The sequence below is a fragment of the Lepidochelys kempii genome, chromosome 1, assembly GCF_965140285.1.
Source record: "Lepidochelys kempii isolate rLepKem1 chromosome 1, rLepKem1.hap1, whole genome shotgun sequence".
NCBI lineage: Eukaryota > Metazoa > Chordata > Testudines > Cheloniidae > Lepidochelys > Lepidochelys kempii.
Window position 1 is genome coordinate 57,148,287 of NC_136380.1, and position 21,256 is coordinate 57,169,542.

The following is a 21,256-nucleotide window of genomic DNA, read 5'->3' on the forward strand; positions in this document are numbered from 1 at the left end:
CCTGGCTCAGGAAAGGCACTATTCAGTCCTACACAAACAGCTGCTTATCAGTTCAAACTCCAATACCTCTCAGCTCTACAGGCCTAGACTCAGGTGTTCTATAATGACAGGAAAGAGGAGATTCTCTGTTTCCAAATGGGAACTAGCATTCACTTCTGGCCCTGCAGGGTGACAATTACTTTAAAATGGTAGTATTTTAAAGTTATTTTAGGTCATGTTTGGAGGTGTTTCATATATATTCATTTTAATTTTTCTCCCTCTTTGAGCCCTGTGCAGTGCAGTGTGACACTGACAGACCGATTGACTGGTGGATAACCCGTAACAACTCAACAGAAGGTACTGAAATGATGAACAGGGTCATTCCCTGTAGATAGTTATCAAAGCCATGTTAAGTAGACTAGAAACTCTGATATGTTTGCTTATACTATTAGAGAACAAGAATAGATAATAACTGTATTGGTCTGTGTTTATCTATATCTTGTTAGAAGTTAAACAATGTGATCTAAGGAACCTTATAGACTAACAGACGTATTGAAGCATAAGCTTTCGTGGGTAAATACCCACTTTGTCAGCTACCCCTCTGATCTAATTTGCTTGTAGATGCTAAAATTCTGTTTCTATCTGTAATGATTCATTACTGTATTCTATTGATTCAGAGATCAAAAAGGTATATTATCATCTAGATGGGACTTGCAGTTTAATAAATATTATTGGCTTCATTTTTCTTTGAAACTTGTAAATTCCACATAAGTAAATTAGCTGTGAACTGTTTGAATAGTTAATTGCCTTATGTAAATGAATACAACTAGTAACCAGGAAACAGAGATTAGCTTCAAAGCAACAATATACATTAGCTATTCGTCATCCAAGAAAGGCCCTGCTGTGACCATGGCTGGTTCAGCTACAAGAAAAGACCTGGGCCTGATCCTTATCTTATTTCAGATCTGCTTAAACTTTGACAAGGTAAGTCTAAGCGCACAGGACTGAGGTCTCCAAGTTACTCTGGATCCATCCTGAAATTCTAATGGAAGAATTTGAACAAGCTCTGCACATGGACTGCCTATGGGACTATAAGCTATTGAACTGATTCTAGAAGAACTTTTGCAGATCAGCAGCCTCACCATCTCTGCAATGAAACAGACATAAGAACTTTACTCATATCCGTATGTATATTGATCTTTTAACCATAACAATTCTCTTCTTTCTTTTTAACAGTAACAATTCTTTTTTTTCTTTTTATTAATAAATCTTAGATTTAGTTAATAAGAACTGGCTGTAAGTGTGGGTGAGATATGAAATATTCATTGACCTGGTGGGCAATACGTCTGGTCTCTTGCGATTGGTAGAACTTTATATATGGTGAATAAGGTTTTAGTAACTGTCACTATATTAGACTTGGCTGTCTGGGTGGGAGCCAAAGGCTGGATTGCTTAAAGGGGACCGTATTTTGGTTTCTTGGTAACGAGTAAAGTATTACAGAAGTTGTTTGGTTACTGGTTTGGTGAAATCTAAATATAGAATAAACCACCAGTTTTGGGGATTGTCTGCCCTATCCTTTGCAGTTTGCCCTGAATAAGCATTCTCAGTGTAGTTCCTCCAGGTACCACAGTCACAGGGACTCATAGGAATCAATTTCTAGGAACAAAGAATGTAGACCATCCTTATAGGATGGGGGGAATCTACCCAGGGAAGCAGTGACTCTGAAAAAGATTTGGGAGTTATGCTGGAAAATCAGCTGATCATGAGCTCCCAGTACAACCCTGTGGCAAAAAAGGGCTAATGCAATCCTTGGATGCATAAACAGGGGAATCTTGAATAAGTGTAGAGAGGCTATTTTACCTATGTATTTGGCACTGGTGTGACTGCTGCTGGAATACTATATCCAGTTCTGGTGCCATCAATTCAAGAAGGATGTTGGTAAACTGGAGAAGATTCAGAAAAGAGCCAAAGGAATAATTAGAGGATTATAAAACATGCCTTACAGCAATAGAGTCAAGGATGTCAATCTATTTAGTTTAAATAAAAAGTTAACGGGTGACTTGATTAAGTCTACAAGTGCCTTCACAGGAACAAATATTTGATAATGATCTCTTCAATCTATCAGAGAAAGGTATAACACTACCCAGTGGCTCAAAGTTGAAGCTATACAAATTCAGACTGGAAATAAGGTGTACATTTTTAACAGTGAGAGTAATTAACCATTGGAACAATTTACGAAAGGTCATGGTGGATTCTTCATCACTGAAAATTTTTAAATCAAAGAATGGATATTTTCTAAAAGATATGCTCTAGAAATTTTTTCAGGGATCTTCTATGGCCCATGTTATATAAGAGGTGGACTAGACGATCACAATGGTTCCGTCTGACCTTGGAATCTATGAATCCCGCAAAGTACTAAGCAACCGGCCCCAATCCAGCAAAGTACTTAAGCATGTATTTAAGTGCTTTGTTCGACTGAAGCCAAAAAAAACTTAACTCAAATTTTAGGGGGAAACCTTGTGCTGAGCAGTCACAAAATGAATTTTTCCAATGATTATAATTCAACTTGTTTTGTTAATTTTTATATTTAGTTAAGCAAACTGGCTTAGAGATTAGTCCTCAGTAAGGACTAGACATACGGAAATTTCAACTTGTGAAGGTCAGCCATTTTTAAACTCATGAACAAGCAAAGCAGCACCTTCACATTTTCCTAGAGTGGTAAAAGTATTTTTATTTCCCTCACCTTCCATAATCAAAAATGGATGAATGAATTCATCTCAAACTTTCCAAAATATTCACCTTTGGAATGAGACCAAGAATGGAACATTTCAGATGAAATGGAAAATTTTTTAGATAATTATGAGCAGAGAGAAAAATATAAGGCTTATATCAAAGTCAAAATGTAACCTTAACTATAACATCCTTTACTGACAACACACTACATCTCTGATCACCAAACAACAGTGGCAAAGATGACAACAACCTGTCTGGGACATGTATTTATGCTTCAGTGATATATAATGCAATATTCATTTAGTGTGGGAGTCCCACTTGAAAGAATTAAAATAACTTTTAGAGAAAATAAAGCAATAAACAGCTGTTTCCCCTAAAATTTCTAATGCCAGAATCTAGGACACTTACCTCTTTCTCTGCCTTTATGAGGTAGAAAAGCACCAGAAATAAAGGATCCATTGGTGTTGCAAACAATAGGCGTCCATCTATGGAGAGAAAGATGAAAGAACATTTTATCCTCAGAAGCATAACATAGGCAGATTGATTATTTCCTTTTAATTTTACTGATGGGGTTGCAGCGTTTTCATGGAGCAGTTAAGTATATTCTGTTATTTTGTTTTACAAATGCCTTAATATAAGAGGGCTTAATTCTTAATTGTGCCTAAGCCACATTAAAATACAGTGGGACATGTGTCTTGATAGGAAGCTGACTATAGCTTAATGATTCTGCTCTCCCCCTAGTCCTCGAGTAACTTAAAGCTGCAGGGGGCTAGCTCCAATGCACGGTGCAGAGGAAATCCCTTCCATCAGCAGAGAATCAGGCATAATGAGACCTCGCTCTGCTGTGGCCCCTTCCCCACTTACATCAGGCAGAAAGCTCTGCAGTAGGAAGCAGAAGAGGAGTTGTAGCTGAATTCTGCGTGTTTTACAAAGGCCAGAGATTCCCTCTGCATGGGGGAATTCTCTGTTGGTTTCTTATGTGACACAAAGTGAACTTAGTAGACCAGAGAATATGGCCCAGTGCGTATGTTTAATAATATATACCAATTGCAGGATGGGACCTTCAATTAACAGAGCCTTCAGTATAGAGAATTGGAAACAACAATGTAACATTCATTAGAAATTCATTAGATAAGATCTAATAATTGATAACCATTTGACATTAGAAAACCAAAAATGAGTGTAGATATGTGGACTTGACAGCTAGAGGGAGGTTTTTGTTTTAATTCACTAAGAGGGAATGAAATTTTAATGTACTTTTCCCATTTTGCATTTCCTAAATCTTGCTAAATCAAGATCAGGTTATTGGAGAATCATTTGGCTTACAACTAATAATTTATTCTTCATATTTCAAAAAGTGTTGATTTTCCAATGGAAGACTTAACAACAGAACTAACAGTCCCAATGGTAAATTATAATTTGTGATGTCTTTAATTAATTTGCATATTTATTTCCAAATCTTCTCCATTTTAGAGTAAGACCGCTAAATAAGTAAGAAACCTCATTCCCCAAGTTCTGTCTTACAGTCATCTATTCCTTGTCATTGGTACTTTTTAATCTGACAGCTGGAAAGTACCACCACACCACTGAGAAAGCAATTTTATTTTTAAAGACGCTTTTTTGTATTTTGGGGACACAGAATTCTGAATGTATTTCTATTTCTCTACACACTCTTTTGTTCCCGGAAAAACAACATTTTCAGTAGCAATGAATCTAGTAATGCGTTATTGTCACTTGGAAAATATGAGAAAAATCCAAACAATGAGATCATCATTAAATATTTAAAAATAAATTATAAAAAGGCAGAAAGAAAGACAGGCCTTTGGAAGCCAGCAGGGAACGCAGGATATGTCTACACTACAAGTGCTACAATGGCAGAGCTGCAGTGGTGTAGTTAATCCACTCCCTTGAGAGCCACTAGCTAGGTTGACAGAATTCTTCTGTCAACCTATCAGTCTAAACCGGGGCTTTGGTAGGCTTAATTTTTCACACTCCTGAGCAACGTAGCTAAGTCAACCTATGTTTTAGGTCTAGATCAGGTCTAAGTTTCTGGAACAGCTGAAGATGGAGCATGCTGTGAAGATGACATGCCGGCTATCAAAGGGAGGTAATGTTATGCTTTTCACACAGCAGTTTCTGTAGTCTAGATCATTAAGAGCCACAACAAATATGTTTCTGCTTGAGAGGCAGTTCAACCCACCTTCCAGGTAATGCATTTGCATGAGCAGTGGGATATAAAGAAAAAAAAAGCCAAACAAGAGAAGATAACATGAATTACAGGGAATTGGAGTAAGCTCCTCTTTCAGGGGATGCAAGAAATCAAGAATCAGAGATTCCATGCCACCGATATGTCAGACAAATGGGAGAAAAGACAGGGAAACTCCACTCAGGAACCTGAAAGGCTCACTAACAAAACTAGGTTTAACATGGACCCATTTTACAGGAACTGAAAAACTAATGAATTTCAGACTTATACATAGTTAGAATACTCAAACAAAAACAAAAAGCTGGAGAATTATCTTCAGAAGAATAACCTTTTCAGAGATACAGGAGTTAATTTTATACATGCCCCTGCAGCACTCAAAGAAATTAGGAACATCTTTCCAGGCTTCTAAACAAAATGCAGGTGATGGTTCCTGAGGACAGCTATTTCTCAGGGGCCAAGGCAGAAGGTGGGAGGAGAAGGGACATAGAAAATTCAATATAATCAACAGCATGAAGCATGCACACTCCCTCAGCTCAACACCCACCCACAACAAATCAAAGCTTACAGCAGCATTACTTGCAGTCTGGTTATTCCTATATGCACCTGTGCAAAGGAAATTTAGAATTAAACACACAGCTAGGGATAATACAATTAAAGAAGATACACAGTTTTTAGAAAAATTGTGTGTTCCCCTATCATTAAATGATACTTTTTCTAGGGAAAAAAAATCAAATAAAATAGGATGCAATAATTGACTGGGCAAGAAACATTTCTCTAGTGACAACCTCATGGATAAAAACATTGTTAGATCCTTGGTGAGAAGCTACAGAAAGTTGTCTGCCTTCTATTTAAAAAGATAGGCTAGGATGATGAGAGAGCTATGAATAAATAGGGGAACTTGCTCCAGGTCATGAAATTCCTAAATACCAGCCTCAGGAAAAGAACCATCAGCTTGAGATCCCAAAGCTTTTCTGGGAACCAGAATGGTAGGTTAAAGGAAGAGGGACCAAATGTTTCAATGTCTGAAACTATATTTCATTGCTAAAATAAGTGGGTCCATTTATGCTTTCTTCCCTAAAATTAAAATATACATATGTTCCCTGAGGGCTTGTCAGGTTGATTGACAAGGAAAGCTAAATATTTTGTGGCACTTGAGTTTACGACAATTTGATTTTTTTCAAGACACACGAACATCTGTCTAATTGAGGCTGCCAAATGCAGTCTTCTAAGAAACCACAAAGCCCCACCCCTGGTTAAATCCAGATGGCATGTGAGTGCCTCAGAAGGTGGAGATACTGTGTGACTGGACTCTAAAATTTACTGGAGATACACCAGTACATTTATGGGGGGGAAATGTATGAATATTAGTTACACTTAGGGGTAAGGGAAAGGAAACACTCACCATGCTGAACAGCCTGACCTATAAACCAAGAACGATATTCTTCATGAAAAGCTTTTACTTCAAACAGCTGCTGTGCACTGCTATTGAATAAGTAGAGGGCAGCTTCTCCTGTTAAAAGAAATCTGGTTTGTATTTGTAAGCTTTCATGAAAATCAAAAGACCATCCAATATGTCTGAAGAACTTGCCTAATATATACATAAACATACATACATTCTACACACACTGTAACTACAAAGAAAGCTTAGACAAAGAAAACTATTATATACAGATGTTCGTTTACCAGCTCTATAATCCCTACTCAATTTTGAATCAATAAATAAGAAGTGTGAATAGTTCATCTTACAATGCAAAGCCTTTGATTCAAACCCAAATCAGATCACACAAGAAATTAGCTTTTGTCTGTACAGGAGGGGTTGGTGATAGTGAGAATCTCTTCTTTCTTTGTGTCTGTCTCGGAGTTATCTGACTCAGGGATAGGGAATGAGAGTCCCAACTCTTTTAAGCGTCATTTTGTTGTTTGTCATTTATTTTTGTGTGTTGGTACAGATGTAGGGAGATTATGGGTTAAATGAATTAGGTGACTGAGGGAGCTGAACAAGTGGGTTTCATTAGAAACTTGAAATCTTGGAGATGACAGAAATTGCTTTGTTTTAGGCCCCTTCACAAAATCCCCCTGCTTGTCATTGCTTCACGTGGACAAAGTGGAATGGATCATTCTTATGCCTCCCATATTAGTTTTGATTTCCAAATGCCAAATACATTATGAACAAGGCTGACAATCTCCATTACTATAATGGAAAGTCACTAAGACTTTGCTTTAGAAGTTGTATGATTTTGCAGACTTGGTTAGTTCTGGCTGATCTCTCAAGAGCACACATTGCATGGGTGTTTATACAATATTTGGAGACAACAACTTATTTATTAAAACATAAATATTCTAAAAAGATGCTAAAAGGGTGTTTTCTTCTCTATTTCACACCCTGCACTCATACATAAGGTTACATAACCAAAGGTTTGCACATTACAGATCTTTAAATAGGCTTCTAGTAATTCTATAATAAGTTACCCAGCTTCAGTGTCAACAACTACACTTAAAGGTTTTCTCTAAAAGCCTTCCCCCACACTTTTCATTCTACAAATTAAAGAGATCACTTCCCTCCTTGGTAAAATATAAATTCTTATCTACTTTTTTTTTCAATTCTGGTGACAAATTGGAAAGCCAATTCAGTACAGCAGATGGAAGTTGTGCATTGCTTTATATTCTGAAGCTAAGTTCTGAATATTTTTAAACAGAATTAATAAACTCTCTTCCCATTCTGCATCTCTTGTCTTTCACTGATCTCTTCCCTTAGGCACAAAGCAGAAACTAGCAGATTATCTGCACCTGTAATTAAGGTTCTCAGATGTGTTTTAATGTTATAAACATGAGTGGTGACATTTTAAAAAACCCAATGATCCTACCAAAAGCAAATGAATTTATGGATTGAAGAAATAACCTGAACCAGATTTTTTCAAACAAACTACTTTAAATGTGAAGATTTTCTGTTTAAATAAACTAAACAGGGTTTAGTACTGTATACTTTAATGAAAAGAAAGTCTTAGACAAAGGCAGCTTTAAGATACACTAGCTATACAACCAAAGAAGAAAATGATTGTTTTGGAGATTGGAGGGAGGTTCATTAAATTTTCTACATATCTGTTTTTCTAATATGTTTCTAATTAAAGGTAAATCATCATCTACTGTCAAGAAAAGAGATACCACACTTTGGACTGAGTAAAAAGAAAATCATAGTTAAAAATGAAAAGGCTCAAAAGTTTGGCAAGTGTAATAAAAGCCTCTCCTAGCTGAATGTTTATTTTATAGGTGACTAGCTGAAGAATCTAAATTTGGATTTATAAGAAAGGCCTGTGGATCCCCAAAAAAACTAATGCATTTAAAAGACACACTTGAAATATACCACTTTTTTGTGCTGCCAATATTTCTGATGAACAGTTCAACCAATTAAAATTATAAAACAAATCCTAAATGTTTTAACTCAATTAACTACATGGCATCCTCAACAAAATCTCTGGCACATGAGATTAACCCTATCATCATTTCAGCTTGCAAAATATTAATTCTCTGGTAGAGATAAGGAGAGAATTAACCATAATATTAACAATGTCCTTAACTGTTGCAAACTTGCCTGTACTTGGATTACGCAGTCTTGTAAATAAAGGTCCACCATCAGGTTTCATAGGAAGATCAGTAACAGGCTCTGAAAAGAATTATAAAATTATAAATTGAGAGATCTTTCCCACCCCATCATACTTCACCAACATACTTGTCTGTATTAATTGGATTTACCTTTCAGGTACTGGTAATTTCCCCCTGAAAGCCACCCAGTATGTCCATTACATCAGAACACACAAATGGCCATGCTGGACAAGAACAATGGCCACCTAGCCCAGTATCCTGTCTTATGACAGTGGCAAGTGCCAGTGTTTCAGAGAAAATGGACAGCACAGGGCAATTTCCAATCATCCATCCCCCCGCCATCCACGCCCGGCTTTTGGAAATTGGAGGTTTAGGGACACCCAGAGCATGAGATTGCATCCCTAATATCTCTTATATATGCTCATATATCTTTTTAGAGATGGGGTGACAAAAACTGCACATAGTACTGCGGGTGTGGGTGTTCCATGGATTTATACAGTGGTGTTATGATATTTTCAGTTTTGTTTTCTATCCCTTTCCTAATGGTCCTAACATTCAGTTAGCTTTTTTTCCACTCCTTTGATTGCTGCTGCACACTCAGTGGAGGTTTTCAGAGAACTATCCACAGTGCCTCCACAATCTCTTTCTTATGCAGTAACAACTCCTTTAGACATCATGGTTTTGTATGTATAGTTGGAATTATGTTTTCAAAAACGCACTACTTTGCCCTCATCAACACTGAATTTCATTTGCCATTTTGTCACAGTCACACAGCTCTGTGAGATCCCTTTGTAACTCTTCAAAGTCAGCTTTGGACCTAACTATCTTAAGTAATTTTGTATCATCTGCAAATTTTGCCACCTCATCATTTACCCCCTTTCCCAGACCATTTATAAGTATGTTGAACAGTCTGGTCCCAGCACAGATCCTTTGGGGACCCTCCTATTTACCTCTCTCCATTTATTCCTACCCTTTGGGTATGCCTATACTGTCATTAAAAACCCACAGCAGGCCAGTACCAGCTGACTCAAGCTCAGGGTGCTTGGATTAAAGGGCTGTTTAATTGTGGTGCAGACATTCAGGCCTGAGCCTGAACATCTACACCACAATTAAATAGCCCCTTAACCTGAGTCCTGGGAGTCAGAGTCAGCTGGCATGGGCCAGCCACGAGTGTCTAATTGCACTGTAGAGATACCCCTTGTTTCCTAGCTTGAAACCAGTTACCGATTCATGAGAGGACCTTCCCTCTTATCCCATGACTGCATACTCTGCTTAAAAGCCTTTGGTGAGGGACCTTGTCAAAGGCTTTCTGAAAGTCCAATTACACTATATCCATTGGATCACCCTTGTCCATGTTTGTCGGCACCTTCAAAGAATTCTACTAGATTGGTGAGGCAGCATTTGCCTTTATAAAAGCCAATGCATTGTGTTCATCTATGTACCTGATAATTTTTTTGTTACCTAGAGATTCAACCAATTTCCTGGTACTCAAGTTAGGCTTACTGGCCTGTAATTGCCAGGATCACCTCTGGGGACTTTGTTAAAAATTGGTGTTCCATTAGCTACCCTTCAGTTATCTGATACGGAGGCTGATGTAAGTGATAGGTATATCACAGGTAGTAGTTCTGTATTTTCATATCTGAGTTTCTTCAGAACTCCTGGGTGAATACCAAGTGGTCCTGGTGGCATATTACTGTTTAATTTATCTATTTGTTCCAAAACCTCCTCTATTGACTTCTCAAGCTGTGAAAGTTCCTCAGATTTGTCACCTAAAAAAATGGCTCAGATGCAGGGATGTCCCTCACATCCAATACAGTGAAGACCAATACAAAGAATTCATTTAACATCTCCATAACGGACTTGTCTTCCTACAGTGCACCTTTAGCACCTTGATTGTCCAGTGGCCCCGCTGACTGTTTGGTAGGCTTCGTGCTTCTGATGCACTTAAAAAAATATTTTCTGTTAGTGTGTCTTTTTCTAGTTGCTCTTCAAATTTTTTCTTGGCCTGCCCTAGTTTACGCTTGACTTGCCAGAGTTTATGCTCCTTTCTATTTTCCTCACTAGGACCCAACTTCCACCTGTTGGACCAGATCCTGTGTATCACTTAGAATTAAAACAAGAATTGGCTCTCCCTTTGTGGATTCCAGGACAAGCTGTTCCAACAAGCAGTTATTTATGATGTCTAGAAATTTTATCTCTGTGTCCCTTCCTGAGGTGACATATACCCAGTCAATATGAGGATACCTGAAATCCCCCAATCATTAATTTGTTTTCTGTCTTTGTAGCCTGTCTAATCTCCCTGAGGATTTCACAATCACTATCACCATCCTGGTCAGGGAGCCAGTAGTAAATTCCTACTACTATACTCTGATTGTCCAAGCACTGAATTTCTATCCATAGAGATTCTATGGTACACTTCGATTCGTTTAAGATGTTTACTTTATGTGACTCTAGGCTTTCTTTCACATACAATGCCATGTCCCCACCAGACCTACTCTGTCATTTCTTCCATTGACTAGAAGTAATTTTCATTAGAAATCAGTTATGCTTGAAAATCAGGTTGGCATGCAGACGGGGAAAACATTGCAATGGTGCTGTCTTGCAGAAATAGATACCAAACCAACTTGGCCTTGAAATATTAAGAACCCCCTATTTAAATGGAACACATACAGGAGAGAATACTCAAGAATAAGAAGTCAGGGTAAGAAAGCATTACTTTTGTGGAAAGGGCATCAGATATAAGAGAAAAAGACCACATTTTGCAAGCCCTATAAAAGGCACAGAGATCTTTACTTACAAAGGTAACTGGATTGCCCTTTTTTTTTTTTTTTTTTTTTTGAGGTTTTCAGCTCCATATTCAGTGAAAAAGATAATGTTGTTGCTAAGTTAATGGGCTTTCTTAAAAAGAAGTATCAAAGCAGCTTTGTTGTTTCCAGGAAAACTAAGAATTAAAATGTGTCTTTTGTCTTAAGGTCTAAGACCCATAATTGGTTAAAAAAATTGGAGAATATAACTAAAAACCAAACCAGAGATGCAAGAGGTCTCTTGTTAAATCCTAAAGGAAGATGGATTATTTGCCACAATATACAAGAATAGTTTTTATAAACTCTGCCCCAAAGGGTTGCTTTTATATGAGCAAAAAACAAGTTAGTGAGTGTATGCAAGGTCTTTTGATTAGAAATTATGCCTTTCAATTAATTATACTGCACCTAGACACTGTACCAAGATGGAGGCAGGTAGACAAAACTGCTCACCCAGTAAAGGTGGGTGTATTAGCAACAGATAAACTAGACAACTGTTCATCCAGCACAGCATTTAGAATATGACTACATTACACAGATTCACTCAAATATATAGTGCCTTTATAACCCTAACAAGGTAATTAAGAAGTAAGCATAATGTGTTTATGGGGCTGTTTAAATAAATGTTAAAACTGGTTTTATGCAGCATTGTTGTAGCTGTGTTAGTCCCAAGGTATTAGAGAGACAAGGTGGGTGAGGTCATATCATTCACTGCAGTGGCTCTCAACCTTTCCAGACTACTGTACCCCTTTCAGGAGTCTGATTTGTCTTATGTACCCCAAAGTTTCACCTCTCTTAAAAACTACTTGCTTACAAAAATCAGACATAAATACAAAAGTGTCACAGTACACTGTTACTGAAAAATTGCTTACTTTTTCAGTTTTACCATATAATTATAAATCAACTGAAATATAAATACTGTACTTACATTTCAGTGTATAGTATATAGAGCAGTATAAACAAGTCATTGTCTGTATGAAATTTTAGTTGGTACTGACTTTGCTAGTGCTTTTTATGCAGCCTGTTGTAAAACTAGGCAAATATCTAGATAAATTGATGTACCCCCTGGAAGACCTCTGTGTACCCCCAGGGATACACGTACCCTCGGTTGAGAACCACTGTCTTATTGGACCAACTTCTACTGGAGAGAGAGAGAGAGAAAAGCTTTTGAGCTTTTTTTATTACCTTTTTTATATTACCTCATCCACCTTGTGTCTCTCTAAAATTGGTTTTGCTATAAATCATTTAAGATATATGCTACGGTAATCTTTGCAGTATTCATCAAGTAACACTAAACAGTTTTAAAAAAATGCTTTGAGATGGACACGTCATTTTCACTGAAGTCTACAAAGTGAATTTCACAACTTACTCTATCCTGAACCTGATTTAAGAGAGGCTATAAAAGCTTTGAAAATGTGCAGCACAGCAGGTACACTAAACGGTAATCCCAGCACCCTTACTTTCTATCGTCATGCATTCCCTCACATGAAAGCCTCTCTAAGTTTAACACAGGCCAAGTCTAAAATAATACCAGAATAAACAATTAAAGCTTTTTAAAAGTGTCCAGACTTCTTTCACATTTAATGAAAACGCTCAGGTCATCTGATGACTTTCACTTGCCCGACTCATTCCTAAAATCTTGCGGGAAACCTTATCACATTTCCTGGAGGTCAGACATACAACCAAATTCCATATTATATAATGGTTATTGTTACATGACTAAATTGGAAGTGCATTTTATTTTTATTTTTCTTTAATTCAGACTGGTGAAATTGACCCTTGATGTTCTGACAGCTGCTAATCGCTAGCTCCACCTTTCATTTCATCACAGCCCTTGAATCCCCCTGGCAGGCCAGTTTCTCTCTGTGCCAACACCAGGCCCAATGCAGTTCTGCGTTATACTTCTACTACATGAAGGAGCATACAACCCCACCAAGCTACATGAAGCAATAATGGATGACCCAAAATCTATTTTTATAAGCAAATTTTAGAAATGAATACTCTGTTTAACAGACTGGTATCAAAGGATATGGAATTCTCAGGCAAAGAGATGCCATTAAGGTTAGCCTTAAAAGAACATTGAGGGCTTTTTTTCAAAAAGAAAGGCTCATTAAAAAGTCTGGAACTACAAAGTTAAGATTTCATTTAAAAACAGATATTAAAACATATGGATTTATCTAGTTTAAAGTCATCTACATAACTGTATTTTCTTCCATTCCCAGCAGTACTGCCAGCCCATGCAGCCTTTGCACATTGTTTACAACATGGGAACATTTTGATGAAGTCCTTTTGATAGATATTTTAATAAAAGCTTTAAATAAAGACAAAGTGACATACTAATACTGCCGATATTTTAGATCTAATAATCTCGCTTCATCTGTGTACCTCGTGGAGTCAAGGAACTCTGAAGTACATGGCTTTAGCTCAGTACCAACAACTCTATGGTACATAAGTGTGATGCCCTACGACTCTGCAACCCAGGCTTATAAGTAATACAGACCTTTTAGAAGGACTGAATAAGATTACATAGGATTTATGACACTTTACATCATCCAAGAGTTTTACAAAGTTTAACTAATAATCAATATGAGGAATGTATTAGTTCCAATCAACAGAGGAATCAACTCAGTTACACAGAGGATAAGTGACTTGGTAGAGATCAGAAAGTCAGTCAAGTATCAAAGACAGGACTATAAACTTGATTTCTTGACTCCCAGTCCGATACTTCATCTTCAGAAAAACCTCAACTACTTTAGAAAACAGGCATTTTTGCATAGACACATTCTGTAGGAGCATCCATTGTATGTTCTTTGAAAATTTTGCTTTTGCATTCGATTTCTCAACTATGTTCAAACATCAGAAAGTGCTGGAGAGCTTACATTTCTGGCTTTCTTCATAACAAATCTGTAATACTATCTTCAAAAATTGAGCGAGGACTTCTCCAATGCTTACTGTCAATGCGCTAATGGTTATCAGTCTGGCAATCGCTGAAACATTGATTGGTACTCTCCAGCAAAGGTCTAAATTCAGAAATGATGTTTAAGGTGGTACAAGTTGCACTCCTCAAACTCACACCACCTTATGTATCACCTGTGAATTGTAAGGTGCAGTCACGGACAAACATGAGTTATCTTGAGTGAAACTTCAGAGAAAAAACTACCAGATGGTTTGGTTAGTCTTTTGCCCCTATTCCCAAATGGAATGACTGATTTTGCCTATGAGGACCACTATAACCCTCCTCTGGCTTCACCCCGTTCAGGCATAATTCACCTTTTTTAAAGCAACTAACAAGGAGCAAGTCTAAGACTTGCCTACAGAGAAATAGCACTAATTCAGCAATCGGTGTAGCTGTAACCATGCTGAACCCTAGGTGTAGATAAGGGCATGCCAGAGTTTGCACCCACTGAAGTATGGGTAAACTCTGATTAGCGTAAGCAAGGTTAAATCCTGACTAGCTTAACTGATGCAAACCCCAGCTTCCTCTTGTCTATGCTTAAGTGTCAGCATTGGTGCAGGTACACCAACTGCTGAATCAGCATTATTCCTGAGTGTAGACAATGCCTAAATTGATGTAACTTGCTCACTCAGGAGCCAGAAGATAGGAACAGAAGGAGGGGAGGGTCTCATCTCTTTTCGGTTATTTTACTTGCTATACTCCTCTCTTCTGGCCCCTCAGCTTATGAGTTACATCAAAGTAGTCTTCCTTATACTTAGTGGACCATATTCAGAGATGACATATTAGAATGGGTGCAAATTACCTGTTGGTAAAATGTCTTAAGTGTAAGGGAATCTAAGCTGATATAATGTACACATTGGGGGAAGCACAGGTAAATTATGCCAACAAAGCCGCTCTCTAAACTCACCACTGAATTTGGCCTGGACACTTAATCCACTAACTTTTTAAGATGACTTTAATATTAATATATATTCTGCAGTGTTTTTATGTAATATGTACAAAGTTCTTATTGGATTTTTTTTAAACCTACTTGTTCAGGGAATGTTGTTGAAGAGACAGATAAATATAAAAGTCCAAATGTCTCTCTGAATTTCAAATTCTAAGCAATTCCTGGATCCTGTTTTATAACTCTACTACTGTGTTTTGCTCTTTGGCAGATGAACAAATTGGGCTAAACAGCTTTTATTTTAGGTTAAACAGAAATGAACAAAACCAAATGTTTTAAAAGGCAGGATCTTAACATGCTGCTCCTGGGGGAATTCTGTACCACTGCGTAATGCAGAATTTTGCAGAAATTAATGTTTTGCACACAGAATTTCCTTTCCCCCACAGAAATGGGCTCTACTGCTGCTAGCTGCCACTAGGAACCAATGGACTCGGCAGAGACCAGCTTGCACATAGAAGACACTGCTTGGGGGGAGGGAGAGAGAGCTAGAAGGTTCCTGGAAGCTGCAGTTCCCAGCATTCCCTGAGGGAAAGAGAGGGCAGTATGCAGGAAACTCTGTGCAAGCCTGGGACCAAGCATCAGGCTGTTTCTCCGTCTGGATCCCTGGGCTCTGAGGGAGGAAGTGTGTTTGGGCATGGGGGGCCCCTGCAGCTGGGCTCTGGGAGCAGACCGGGCTATCTGGGTTGGGGGGGCCTTGATGCTGGACTCTGGGGAGGAGGGGGTTTGGATGTATTGGCCGTGGGGGGGGCCCCACAGGTAGGCTTGGGGGCGAGGGGTTGTGGGTGTCTGGCCCCCTGGCTGGGATCCGGAGGGGGGGCAAAGGGGACAGAGAAACAGGAACTGGGTTGTCATAGGGGTTTCTTTAACTCTCTACTCCCGGGGGAATTTTTGTGCATGTCTGAATTGTTACAGATATATTTGCTGACAGGTATTTTGAAATAAATTACCAAAATAATTGGAATTGGCGTGATTAACTTGTAGTGTTATTTTGACAAATAAAATTTGCAGAATTGTGCAGAATTTTAAAATATTGTGCACAGAATTTTTAAATTTTTAAATGCCCCCAGGAGTAATGACATGTAAAAAAATAAATATAATCTGTCTAAGTTGTTAATATAAATTATATTTTACATACTATGTGTCCTAGAACTTATTTTAATATGACTACTTTTCCAATATGATCCAGAGTTTTCAAGTTGGTCACTCTTCTTCTCTTATTCCTTAGGCTAATATGAAAGCCCCACATATTCCGTTATGCTTGCTGATGCCCTATGGGTTGATAGCACAGTCTCAATCTGATAATTTGGTAAACAACATTTGCTCAGGAAACATGCCAAGTATCCTGCAGACGAAAAAGTAAACCACAAAATAACGGTTCCTTTCATTATTAAACGATGAAAACAGGCTTTTTCTTTGCTCATGTGATTACTTCAACTGAAGACTTAGAAATTGCACCACTCAACCTTCCAATTTAACTATTTGGCATTCCACTGATTTCTGTTGCAAGTACTCACAATATCTTGCCATTTCCAATGCTGCATCACAGTGATCAGCTGGGGAAAAGCATGTCACCATTAACTGAAGTGCAAAAGTTTCATATTAAGATTTACTATCAGTCTGAATGATGACTCAGGAGTTGGATAATGGAATAACAGAGCTTTTTATTTCTAGCTAACTGTTTTCAATCCAATCTGCCATGAGCAACTAAAAATCATGCTAGGGCTGTTCAATGGTCTCTGTGACATTAATACAATAATAATTCTCAGTACAATGGGACTATTCACATGAGAAAAGTTGTGCATGTGGTTAAGGGTTTGCAGGGTCAGGCCCTAACTTTGTAGCACTCTATTTCACACCGTTTTCAATATAGCAAGCTGCTGTCATGCTGCTTGGGGCTTGACAGATATCAAGATACACATGATTTAGGTAGAGTTTCAGTTTCACTTCTGAATACTTGCTGACAAGTCCCCTAATTTCAGTTTCCCTTCTCTATCTGGACTGATTCCAAGACATCTGCTTCTTTGCAGAATTAGCCCATCCTCTCCATTAATGTTAAAATAAGGCATAATCAAAGCAAGATGAACTATTCATGTCCAGGTGAAAATAATGCTACTGAATATATAGGGTGGTACATGATATCAACACCCATGTGAGATATTCTAATGCTAAGATTACTCATGTGAGCAGCTACAGGTGTGCCTTAGTGTTTCTAGGATTGGACCCTTTGGATGTACCTACTTTCCAAGAAGAAAAAGTAACAATTAGCTCTTTTGTGCTTCTTGTTGTAACATTAAAACAAATCTTTTCTCTCCATAATTCAATGTTTCCCTGCATAAGATCAGAAACTTGTTACTAACCTACCCCACAAAGGAGTTGCAAGAACTAGAGAGACAAGATAGAGACTCCACAATTAAGGACCAGATCCTGTAAATAATTATTCATCTGAGTAACCCCCTTACCCACATAAGTAGTCCCACTGAAGACCATGGAACTATTATCATGAGTAAGGACTACTCGTATAAGTAAGAGTTATCATGATCAGGCCCTAAAATTGTAACAAACTTTTGTTATAAGCCCCATTTTGCCCACTTAACTTCCTCAAAAAACAGACTATTCTATTGGAAATTTGGAAAGCAAAGTCAAGTTTTGCAAGTATAGCCACAAGAGAATTTACGGAAATTATGACAAAACACTTCTGAAATATGGGACTTCAAAAAATGGTATTCAACTTCTTGTAATTTCTCAAAAACACTTAATCAAAAAACATTACATTTATTATATTCAGTGGTCTTCAATTAGACCTCAACCATAGGACTATTTCTGATTATGTCAGCAGCAAAACCTTGGAGCTGTTTGCTGTGGACTTTTGAAACTCCATATGTGCTTTCAGGTTCTACTGAATTTAATAAACTTTCCTATACATTTGATGAACTTTATAAACTTTGCTGGCAAAGTTGGCAGCTTTGCCAGTGCAGCTGTTCCCACACCAGGAGCACTCTGCTGGTATATTATACCTATACTATACCAGTAAAGCTCCCCTAGTGTACACATAGCCTCTGTAAGGAAACCTGAGTTCCTGGAATTTACAAGCTCTGGCTCCACTTCTGAAAATGCTGATGTGAGAGATTAACATTTTGCACAGAACTGACTGCTCACATGCATAAAGTTAAGTGTGTTAAAATTAATAGGAAAGAGGCATTTGTTGGCCAAGTCAGCTGTTTGAATACAGTACTTAACTTTAAACTGAAGTTTGCATAGATGTCAAAGTAAGAAGTGGCGAAGAGTCCTGTGGCACCTTATAGACTAACAGACGTATTGGAGCATAAGCTTTCGTGGGTGAATACCCACTTCATCGGATGCCTCATCCTATACTGGAATTCAGGAAATCTGGGTTCTATTCCTGGTTTTGTCACTAGGCTGGTAGGTGACCTCACTTCACCTCACCTGGTACCTCAGTTTTCCCATCTGTAAAATGAGGAGAATGATACTGACCTCTATTGTAAACTGCTTTGAGATCTGCAGATGAAATGCATGATATAAGAGCTAGCAGTTATTATTAGGGCTGTCAAGCGATTAAAAAAGTTAATCACGATTCATTGTGCTGTTAAACAACAATAGAATACCATTTATTTAAAATATTTTTGGATGTTTACTACATTTTCAAATATATTAATTTCAATTACAACAATACAAAGTGTATAGTGCTCACTTTTATATTACAAATATTTGCACTGTAAAAAACAAAATAATTGTATTTTTCAATTCACCTCATACAAGTACCGTAGTGCAATCTCTTTACCATGAAAGTTGAACTTACAAATGTAGAATTATGTAGAAAAAAACCAAACAACTACATTTAAAAATGAAACAATATAAACTTTAAAGCCAACAAGTCCACTCAGTCCTACTTCTTGGTCAGCCAATCACGCAGACAAAGTTGGTTACAATTTGCAGGAGATAGTGCTGCCTGCTTCTTATTTACAACGTCACCTGAAAGTGAGAACAGGCATTTGCATGGCACTGTTGTAGCTGGCATTGCAAGATATTTATGTATAAGATGCGTTAAAAGTTCATATGTCCCTTTATGCTTCAACCACCATTCCAGAGGACATGGTTCCATGCTGATGATGGGTTCTGCTTGATAACGATCCAAAGCAGTGCAGACCAACACATGTTCATTTTCATCATCTGTGTCAGATGCCACCAGCAGAAGGTTGATTCTCTTTTTGGTGGTTTGGGTTCTGTAGTTTCTGCATCAGAGTGTTGCACTTTTAAGACTTCTAAAAGCATGCTCCACATCTCATCCCTCTCAGATTTTAGACAGCACTTCAGATTCTTAAACCTTAGGTTGAGTGCTGTAGCTAGTTTTAGAAATCTCACATCGGTACCTTCTTTGTATTTTGTCAAATCTGCTGTGAAAGTGTTCTTAAAACAAACATGTGCTGGGTCATCATCATCCAAGACTGCTATAACATGAAACATATGCAGAATGCAGACAAAACAGAGTAGGAGACATATAATTCTCCCCGCAAGGAGTACAGTCACAAATTTAATTGACCCATTATTTTTTTTAATGAGCATCATCAGCATGTCCTCTGGAATGGCGGCTGAAGCATGGAAGGGGTATACGAATGTTTAGCATATTAGCATGTAAATACCTTGCAACACCAGCTACAAAAGTGCCATGCGAACGCTTGTTCTCACTTTCAGGTGACGTTGTAAATAAGGAGCAGGCAGCAGTATCTCCCGTCAATATAAACAAACTTGTTTGTCTTAGCTATTGGCAGAATAAGAAGTAGGATCAAGTGGACTTGGCTCTGAAGTTTTACACTTTTGTTTTTGAGTGCAGTTATGTAACCAAAAAAAAAAAAAATCTGCATTTGTAAATTACACTTTCATGATAAAGACATTACACTTCAGTACTTGTATGATGTGAATTGAAATACAATATTTCTTTCGTTTATCATTTTTACAGCACATATATTGGTAATCAAAAATAATAATATAAAGTGAGCACTGTGCACTTTGTATTCTGTGTTGTAACTGAAATCAATACTGAAAATGTAGAAAAACATCCAAAAATATTTAGTAAATTTCAATTGGTATTCTATTGTTATTAGTGTGATTAATCGCAATTCATTTTTGAACCGTGATTCATTTTTTTGAGTTAATCGCATGAGTTAACTGTGATTCATTGATAGCCCTAGTTATTATTACTATCAGCAGCAGCATCTTGTACACTCTGTATCTCAGATCCAAGTGTGGAACAGACAGGCAGGAATCAGCAAATCCAGAAGAAAATAGGGTTGAGAAATGCATCTTTTCTCCGTTTCCTACAGTTTGTGCACATTCTCTCTCACTCAGCCACCTTCATTTAAAAATTAACCAATCTTTTGTTTGGAGATAACTGAAGGTAAGAATCAGATGTACTTGTGGCACCTTAGAAACTAACACATTTATTAGAGCATAAGCTTTCGTGAGCTACAGCTCACTTCATCGGATGCATACAGTGGAAAATATAGTGGGGAGATTTTATATACACAGAGAACATGAAACAATGGGTGTTACCATACGGTAGCTCACAAAAGCCTATGCTCTAATAAATGTGTTAGTCTCCAAGGTGCCAGAAGTACTCCTTTTCTTTTTACGGATACAGACTAACACGGCTGCTACTCTGAAACCTAAGAATCAGATGACATTTTAAATCCAGACACTGCAAAAAATTAGCAGTAATGCAATTTTACATTTACAAATCATAGTGAATGACAGTTGTGGAGTGGAGGGAAATACAGGCCAGAGATGATTTCAGTTTTTAAGGCCCTCATCTGAAACATTCTTCCATCAGATACAGGGAATTCTGTTTTATCCTATAAGGATGAAGGGTTGAGTAGACCCCACCAGGTTTAGAACTTTGTGATTCAGAGGGGTCTAAGTGTTTCGAATCTGATGTTTATGTCTCTACGCCATTCCCTTTAGAAAACAGAAGACAGAATAAACTGTGAAGTAAGTAAGGCTCCTTCACGAGAGATCATCAA

The 21,256-nt window shown here is 37.7% G+C and overlaps 1 protein-coding gene across 3 annotated transcripts in view; it reads right to left on the reverse strand.

Moving 5' to 3' along the window:
• RNASEH2B (ribonuclease H2 subunit B) overlaps positions 1-21,256 on the reverse strand; it is a 48,876-nt gene that overhangs the window by 26,405 nt on the left and 1,215 nt on the right. For all 3 annotated transcript variants that reach the window (XM_073343337.2, XM_073343344.2, XM_073343326.2), the window contains exons 2-4: positions 8,508-8,579; positions 6,321-6,428; positions 3,121-3,197 (exon numbers count right to left, since the gene is read on the reverse strand). In XM_073343337.2, coding sequence (XP_073199438.1) covers positions 3,121-3,197; positions 6,321-6,428; positions 8,508-8,559 — 237 coding nt within the window. In that variant the 5' untranslated portion in view covers positions 8,560-8,579. The remainder of the gene's footprint in view (positions 1-3,120; positions 3,198-6,320; positions 6,429-8,507; positions 8,580-21,256) is intronic.